The sequence below is a fragment of the Lactuca virosa genome, chromosome 4, assembly GCF_052849685.1.
Source record: "Lactuca virosa cultivar CGN04683 chromosome 4, Lactuca_virosa_CGN04683_v6, whole genome shotgun sequence".
NCBI classification, from domain to species: Eukaryota; Viridiplantae; Streptophyta; class Magnoliopsida; order Asterales; family Asteraceae; genus Lactuca; species Lactuca virosa.
This window is the reverse complement of record NC_136429.1, coordinates 421742500-421752208: the sequence shown is the minus strand read 5'-3', so window position 1 is coordinate 421752208 and position 9709 is coordinate 421742500. Positions and strand designations below refer to the sequence as shown.

The window sequence follows — 9709 nt, the reverse complement described above, 5'->3', positions numbered from 1 at the left end:
ATGAAATGATGACATAATATACTGTGAATGATATAAATGATAAATGATAAATGATGATTGATTACTTTTTTTGTCATAAGAATGCCTAAAGTTATACTCGCAATTTGAGTGATAATTTTATTAAATTTCAGATCATAATAATTTTGTAGTGTATATACACCTATTATATAGTGAAGGGACACTGAACAATAATAAACCCAAAGATAAATCATTAAACTGGAGTATGTTGTGTGAACTTTGATTAGTAGGACGAAACGACGTCACACGGCTACTAAAAGAATCGCTAAGTAAACCATTCCACCAAAAAGAAGCCCTAAAAACCAACATTCTTCCACCGTCTCCCACTTCACTTCTGAAGAACTCCCGCTCCGACGCAGTTTTCTTCCCTCCCCTGATCTTCTTCGTCATCATCACTTCTGCAAGATCCGCTCTGCTTTTAACTAATCCAAGGTAACTTCTCGCTCCGTTACATTTCTCACTACCTCGCTTATACTCATCTCTCCTAACTCAACATTTGTGTTTCTGTCTCTTAAAATCTCAGGATCGAAGATGTCTCTACGGGTTCTGAACCCTAATGCCGAAGTGCTCAACAAATCGGCTGCACTTCACATGAACATAAATGCCGCTAAGGGTTTACAAGATGTTCTCAAGAGTAACCTCGGCCCTAAAGGCACCATTAAGATGTTAGTTTCTTATTTTCATCCTCCGTAGTTTCCGTGTTTACTTTTTCTTAAACTATATCGTTGTTTTGGCTTGTGATTATGCTTACTGTTGTGTAAATCTTTTCACAGGCTTGTTGGAGGAGCTGGAGATATCAAGTTAACCAAGGATGGAAACACTCTGTTGAAAGAGATGGTATGTTCGTTGTGTTTCATTTTTCTGGATTTGTATCCTTTAAGCTACATATGCGATACATCTAGTGATCTAGTCATAGAACAAAAGTAGTCATAGTTTTTGCAAGCAGAAACGTTTTATCATACAATCCTTGTAGGTGATCCAATAGAAAATGACATGACCTTTTTTCTGAAAATACAAATACTGAGCAAGGATTGCATCTGTAACTCAGAAACCTAAGTAAATATGCAAAATCAAAGCAATATTTTACACACCAACGCATTGTCGTTTGTAACATGAGGATTAATATTATCTTTTGATGTGTTGTGGATTAATGTTAAACTTTTAACCTGAGATTAATTTCATGGTTTTAGCAAATTCAAAACCCAACAGCCATCATGATTGCAAGGACAGCTGTTGCACAAGATGATATTAGTGGTGATGGGACAACATCTACAGTCATCTTTATTGGCGAGCTAATGAAACAGGCTGAACGTTGTATTGATGAAGGTTTTATTATCTTTCTAGCATCTTTTTTCGAGTTTATTCAGTGGTTGTTATTTACAACTTTTAAATGTTCACACAGGGATGCATCCAAGGGTTGTGGTTGATGGTTTTGAAATTGCCAAAAAGGCAACACTGGAATTTCTTGAAAAGTTTAAGACTCCTGTAGTGATGGGTGATGGGCCTGATAGAGAAATGCTAAAGATGGTAGCAAGAACTACATTAAGAACCAAGGTTTTTATTTTATTTTATTAACTTGCTCTTTTTTTCTTGCAGCTATATGCAAGAAATAGCAATAAACTTTCATTTATTTCTATGTTATAGCTTCCTACTTGTATTATTTTCATTACAACATTATACTTTCACTTTTTTTTCCTATTAAAGGAATTGTATTTCAAAACAATCTACCAAATCATAGCATATTACTTCCAGTTTTTCTTAATCGGACATTATGCTTTGAAAAATCTATCCAGTTGTAGCTGTAAAATTGCTATAATTGGATAGATTTTTCAAAGTATAATGTTGTAATAGGATGCTATAATAAACAAATCAATGAAAGTATGCTGCTTTTTCTTCCACTCAAGTTTATGTTTGGTTAATAAAATGCATATTATATATTTATATTTCTAGCCCCTCATTCTTTTAAATTTTTTTTGTGCAGTTGTATGAATCTTTGGCAGATCAATTAACTGACATAGTTGTGAATGCGGTGAGACTTTTACATTTATAAATCTACAACATAAATAAATCTATTAATTTATTTAAAACGCATTTGATTATTTAATATTTTCTTGTTTTTTAGGTGCTCTGCATCCGTAAACCTGAAGAACCTATTGATCTTTTTATGGTGGAGATCATGCACATGCGCCACAAGTTTGATGTAGACACTCGTTTGGTATGTTAAGATTTGATTTTTTTTAAATAAATATTGACATTAATCTTCTTTTTTGTTTCTGATTATTTTAAATTGTCTTCTGATTATGTTAAAATAGGTGGAAGGCCTTGTTCTTGATCATGGATCCAGACATCCTGATATGAAGAGGCGAGCTGAGAATTGTCACATCTTGACATGTAATGTCTCATTGGAGTATGAGAAAAGGTAAAATATTCATGTTTTAATTTTAATAATGATGGTAAAATGAATATTTAAAAATTAAGTTGTTAACTTGACAAATGACAATTCTTTTTCAGTGAAATAAATGCTGGATTTTTCTACTCAAATGCGGAACAGAGAGAAGCAATGGTTGTTGCAGAGAGACGTTCTGTTGATGAGAGAGTGAAAAAAATCATTGAGTTGAAAAACAAGGTATTCAATGTTGAATAAAAATATTAAATAAGTAAAGGGTGAAGGGTAAAATGGTAAATTTCACACTCTAATATTTCTTATGGTATTCAGTGGTGGATAGATGTTAAATAAGTAAATAGAAAAATCATTGCTTTGAAAAATATTGTTCTCAGTGATGGATAAATATTAGAAAACTAAAGGGTAAAATCGGAAATTTCACATTCTAATATTTCTCATGGTTATTCATTGGTGGATAAATGTTAAATAAGTAAATAGAAAAATCATTGCTTTTAAAAAACAAGGTGGATAAATATTAAATAAGTAAAGGGTAAAGGGTAAAATGGGAAATTTCACATTTTTAATAAATCTTTGTGTTTGCAGGTGTGTGGTGCTGATGACAACTTTGTTGTTATCAACCAGAAAGGTATCGACCCTCCATCATTGGATCTTCTTGCCAGGGCAGGGGTAAGTAACTCATAAATATCCATAAGGGTGTTTTGGTAATTTCATGTGGGGGGATGGGTTGTAACTTGTAAAGGGTATTTTGGTAATTTGACAGATAGTTGCTCTTCGAAGAGCCAAAAGGAGAAACATGGAACGTTTGGTTTTGGCATGTGGTGGTGAAGCTGTTAATTCTGTGGACGATTTAGCCCCTGATGTTCTTGGATGGGCTGGACTTGTGTATGAGCATGTCCTTGGGGAAGAGAAGTATACTTTTGTTGAGAATGTAAAGCATCCAAACTCCTGCACAATCTTAATTAAAGGTATAACTTAATTTTTCATTTTTTTTTTTTAATTTGAAAAATCTTAATTTTGATTTTAGTTTTTTTTTTTAATGGTGATAATTGTTTTATTTTCTATTATTGTTAAAGGACCAAATGACCACACGATTGCACAAATCAAGGATGCTGTTAGAGATGGCTTGCGATCAGTCAAAAACACCATTGAAGATGAAGCAGTTGTTAGAGTAAGAACATGCGTTGACTTTTTGACTTTAATTAAATTGAGCTCTATATGTGTAAAAACTTATATTTTCTAACATTTATTATTTAATATGTATTTCAGGGTGCTGGTGCTTTTGAGGTTGCTGCCAGACAGCATTTGATTAATGAAGTGAAGAAAACTGTTAAAGGGGTAAATTGGACAATTTCTTCTCATCATTTGTAGTCTTTTTAAATCCAAATATTAATGTAATTTTTTAAACTTTTGGTGTGTGATTTTTTTATAGCGTGCTCAACTTGGTGTTCAAGCTTTTGCGGATGCTCTTCTTATTGTGCCAAAGACACTTGCTGAAAATTCTGGACTTGATACACAAGACGTCATAATTTCTTTGACTGTAATTCCCATTATACCCTTGTTCTCTCTTTTCTTTTTTCCTTTCTTTTCATATAATAAAGTCTCTCACTTGAATTGATTAGGGGGAGCATGATAATGGGAATGTTGTTGGACTAAATCAACACACAGGCGATCCGATTGACCCTCAGATGGAGGGCATTTTCGACAATTACGCTGTCAAACGCCAAATCATCAACTCAGCGTACTTTCTTATTTTCCTTTTTCTGTTTTAAATAAAAAATAGTAAGTATATATATAGATTATCAGATTTAAGTTTTTTTTTTTTTTTTTTTTTTTTGTAGGCCGGTGATTGCATCACAGCTGTTACTTGTGGATGAAGTTATCCGTGCAGGGCGTAACATGAGAAAGCCAACTTAAAAGGTGTTTGTTTGTTTAGACTCTGGAGAGGTTTTCTCAAAAAGATTTTGATTTTGCTTTTGTTTCCAGATTTTGATCAATGTAAGATGTGTTACATATTTTAGCTGTTGACTCTAGTAGACAACAGCTAATCGTATTATTTTGGGGTGTTATGTTTTATGTTTAAGCAAATGGAAAACATAGGTCTGTTTCTTCACTGCTAACTTAATTTCTTTGGTTCGATACATTTTTTTTTTTGAAAATTTATGTTATACAACTTGGAAAAATGTCTACCTTGAAAAAGTTAATTCTGGAAGCCTTTTATTTTACTAGCTTCTTGCTGGTGTTATGAACATATGGCTAACTAATTTAAAAACTTGGACTAAGACACAAACTAGTTTGAATAAAAATGAAACAATTAATAAAAAGTAAAAAAAAAATAATGAACATTGAAAATAAATTATGATTAGAATAATTGTTGTTGTAAATGTTTTACGGTTTATAAGTTGACTTTTCATGGAATAAATGAAAAACTTATTGAGAATTTTAAGGATAGCCTTTTAGATTTACTTCAAATGGTTAGACATCTGATATTTATAGAAAAGCTTTATTTACAAAATTATAAAACTTTATAGAAAATGTTGCCAATCAATAAAGTTCTTTAGACATTTACACAAATAATAAAGTTCACAAAGAAAAATGGATATGCTTTCAATTGTGTTGCTTTTATATAAGATATTGTCAACCCTACCATACCAGTTACAGTTAAGTTTGTAGTAGAAATAATTTTTTTTTTTGAAATTGAAGTTGTTAAAATAATATATCTGAACTACTATGACTCAATAAAAATTTTGAGAATTAGCAATTTTGAGTATAAGTGGATGTAGCTTATGTGGAGACAAATATTGTAAATATATCAATTGCTATTTTAAATGCCTGTGATAAGATCTTAATTTGGTTTTGAGAAGGTTTATTTTGAAATATTAAAGGGTTTGCATATATAACGTTGAAAGTAAAATTACGGAGGAACATGATATACTTTTGATGCCGGAAGGTATTATAAATCATCCACGTTGACATGTATATGCTAACTTCGACTCTCATAATAATATATGTTTTGTTTCAAAGAATGCATAAATACATCATTTTATTTTTAGATGATTTTTTTAGTTTTTGTTTGTATCCATATGAATATTGTTTAATTATAAAACTTATTTCACTTAGTTTTACAAATTTTCATACATGCGTTTGTCTGGTCTATCATATGGTAAAAATATAAATACATTATATTATTATCTTGTTCTACGTATGAAAAACCAATAGACCAATATGTAAATAAATGCATGTTTGATGGTTCCCTACTTCCCCACTAATATATATTTTATTTTTGACTTTTTTTATTAAAAAAACTCATTTAAATTGAATATTTATAAATGAAATACATAAACCACACACTTCTATATGCGTGCATCATACCATACACACTTTTTCTCCAAACCCATATGGCAATATGGCATGTGTGCACACTCCTACCATGCATGAAGTGCTCCAAAAGGCGAAAGGAAAAAAAAGGTAAAGTATATTTAGAGCTTGATATAAGTATATATTAATTATTTTAATATAAGAATAATTTAAAGTTAAAAAATAGAATTTAATAATAACTAACATTGACACTGGATATATGTGAGATGAATGTCATGCCACAGAAAACAATATATATATATATATATATATATATATATATATATATATATATATATATATATATATATATATATATATATATATATATATATATATATATATATATATATATATATATATATATAAAGTAATTATTTTTTTAAACGTTGGAATTTTATAAAAAACTATAAAGACGTTAGAAAACACTTATTACAAGGAAATACAAGTTAAGATTGAGTTTTGCAATTAACTAAAGTTAAGATTGGGTCTTGCAACTAACTAAAAGACCCACAACTTAACTTTTCTACGCTTATTAGGCTGGAGGGAATGATGCCATCGAAACCGCATTCCCTTCGTTGACACATAAGCACTACGTCATTTTTACCACAAAAGTGTGGTTCCTTGCCACACCTAAGGAGTGGTGCCACATTTTATTTAATTTTTTTTTTAAAATAAAAACATTATTTTTCTCCCCACCCAATCACAAAATGGTCAAATTCTCCCCACCCAATCACAAAACACGGCCATTTTTTACCATACTGCGATCTAAACCGCACCCAAACCGCAGTCAGGGGGCGCTGTTCCCCTGCCTATGTGGCAAAAGGTGCGGTAAATACCGCACCACTCCCCATAGCCTTAGAAATCCCCCCCCCCCCCCAAAAAAAAAAACACCATATCTACCACATCATAAAAAATAATTGATTTCCTAAAATAATCGTCTAAAAATAATGCAATTACAAAAATTACTAGAATGCAGTCATCACCATCAAATTGAATCGCTAGGTTTTAAAATTTGATTTTCAATTTTATAGATCCCTATCTTAATAAAAGAAACCCTTTATTCCTATGTGACATCTCCTAAAGCTAGAATTTTACAAAGTGAATTGTCTATTTTGCCCCTCTCCTTTAAACTCATATGTACCCCTTCTATTGGTTTAAATCGAAATTCCTTCTGGTGTCCATAATTATAATCCCGTGTAATCAGCCATGATTATCTACTCAATTTATCTTTTCCGTTTTTCCCAAGGAATAGATGATATAGCACGATTCATCTTTATCTCGCACGCTGTTGAATGTTTCTTCCGTTTTTTCCAACTTCGATCCGCTGCCACCATGCTCGACCATCACGCTGCCATCAACGCACCATCCACCGATGTCCTTACCGTCTCCATCATCCAACGTCACCATCAATTACCACCATCTCTTCTCCCATTCTGTTAGGTGAGTTGATTTCTATCAGGTTATTCTTTTATGCGATTTGAACTCATCGACACAACCATAATTTTATTGAAGATGAGGAAACCCTAGATTCTTCAACACTTTCTGCTTCCAACGCCTCTAAACCCTCTCTATAAATTTTTGCTTTCAACGCCTCTATACCCTCTCTGTAAAAGAAACCTAACTATATCCTCTCTCACACCATGGGTCTAACTTTTGTTTGTGTAAGAAACAACGTGAGTTTTTGTCATATATTCATCGATTAGGAGAACAATTTGAACTATTTCGAGTTTGGAATTGTGTAGGTCCCTGCTTCGCAAGAAGGTTGTTTGCAGGTAAACAACTAAACATCAATATCTAATTTATTCGACTTTGTAGGAACCCAATTTTATAACGAACGGTAGATGCGGAAGAATAATATCTAGAAATTTATCGTGTATCAAAATATAAAAATATGAAGAACATGATGAGAATTCTTAGAAGATGAGAAAGAAAGATAAAATATATTTCCATGAAGAACATTGGTGGGAGAGAGAAACTCTCCCTGGATTGGAGAAATCCCACCACTTTCTCTCTCTAGAGATTACATTTTAGAAAAGGTTCTTAAAAAGAAATGATCATCTCTCCCTTTATATATGAGGGAGAGACAAATACACCAACAATACAAATAAAGGGAAAATACAACCTAACTATCACTCATTATTTGTAGAGCATTTCCATGCTCCAACATTCTCTCCCTAAATGCTTACAAATTATGAGAGATCCAATAAGTGATACAAGGCTATAATACAGTAATCCGACTAGCAAGTGTGGTAATAAAATGAAACATAATGAGAACCAAATGCTGAAATGTCTCTGAAACTCTGAAGTGTCTGTGAAGTCTGAAACTGGCCATGAATCTCTAAAAATGAAGGTCTTCGGCTCCAAAGCACAACCAATGAAGCAGAAAAAATAAGATCCAAATCTTCAAACCAACCATAATCACCGGAAAAAGAAGGTCACCATGAGCAAGTAGAAGATCCAATAAAAGAAACACTTCGGCTTCAAAAAGTCTGAAAAACATCTCGAGTTCTCGAATCATAATACACCACAATTCTTCAAAGAATAACCTGCTAAAAATGTTAAGCATCCATAAAATGAAGTCCGGATAAAAATAATGTGACTCCAAAGACATGGTCCAACAATGCCAAAAATGTGAGTCCAAAGACATGGTCCAGCAATGCCAAAAATGTGAGTCCAAAGACATGGTCCAACAATGCCAAAAATTTGATCCAAGGATAAAAAATAAGTGCCATGTCACATCGCCAAAATAATCTTCATCTTCAACATATCACAAATCCAAACTCGTGAAACCATAAGATCTGAACCGGATGCGAACACAAAATCATCCTGTGGTAGAGTCCGAATAATAAATAATCTGAATCGGAAAACATCGAGTAATGCCAAAAATTTGATCCGTAAAGACCAAAAATAAGTGCCACAGCGCATCACTAAATAAATAATCGTCTTCAGAAGTCTTCAAAAATCCAAACTCAATCAATCATAAGAACCAAATCCGGATGATATTCTCTCCCTATTTTTGATAACCAATGATCGGATATCAAAAATCAACAAATCATCGGATGGAGAGTGTCGGATACCAAGAGCTAAGAGAGCTCTCCCTAGATGTATTAAGGGTCTCGATAAGACACGAGAAATAGAGTAAAATAGATACTCTGCGGTCATGAGAAGGTGGGTGATATAGTTGCTGAAGCTGCATGAACAAATGCCATAGAACGAAGAATCACTGCATGAAGAAATATCTTTGTTGTGCCGAAAATACCAAAAATATCCAAACTGCGGTGCCGGAACTCTCGTAGTGGTCTTCAATAGAAAATAAAATCCACATGCTCAAGATACATGATTCGTCAACCGAAGATCAAGAGCGCCAAATCATAAAATCTCATAAAGTGAAGAATGTGAAACAACGTTGTTGATCAATCGCCGTTGCGGTGCAAGCATCACACGGAATAATATAAAGTCCGACTGCGGTATGAACTATTCTTCCAAAAATAACCGGCATAAAATGAACCAATGTGACAATCCAATGTTCGGTTGTGGCAAAAATTAGTGTTAAAAAAATAATTGGTTTTTTTTAAAAAAATTGGCTAAATAAATAAACAAATATGGTATAAAAAAATTGGCTGAATAAAAAAAATTGTCATTAAAAAAATGGCTAAGAAAAAAAAATATTAAAAAAAATAAATAAATAAAAAAAGGGCTGAAAAAGGAGTTAAAAAAAGAAGGATAAAAAAAAGAGAGGGGAGGGGGGGGGGTTGATGAGAGGGGAGGAAAAAGGAGGGGAAGGGAGGAGGAAGGAGGGAAGGGAAGAAGGGGGACTGGAGAAGGAAGAAGGAAGAAGAGGAAGAGCTGAGAGGGGATGATCCGAAGTCTGGTGAATGCGGATGGTGCGAAGGAGCTGCGGGTCTAAGCTGATTGCGGGTCAGATAGGTG

General features: G+C 32.9%; 1 protein-coding gene across 1 annotated transcript; it reads left to right on the top strand.

Moving 5' to 3' along the window:
• The first annotated feature begins 277 nt into the window (after positions 1–277).
• On the top strand, positions 278–4539 carry LOC145108990 (T-complex protein 1 subunit zeta 2). The gene is made up of 16 exons (XM_079046083.1): positions 278–450; positions 542–683; positions 792–855; positions 1209–1344; positions 1421–1572; positions 2000–2047; positions 2141–2233; positions 2331–2437; positions 2530–2644; positions 3005–3088; positions 3183–3387; positions 3496–3590; positions 3689–3757; positions 3852–3959; positions 4042–4160; positions 4261–4539. The coding sequence occupies exons 2-16, from the start codon at positions 550–552 to the stop codon at positions 4334–4336; spliced, it is 1605 nt and encodes a 534-aa protein (XP_078902209.1). The 5' UTR covers positions 278–450; positions 542–549; the 3' UTR covers positions 4337–4539.
• The last annotated feature ends 5170 nt before the right edge of the window (positions 4540–9709 follow it).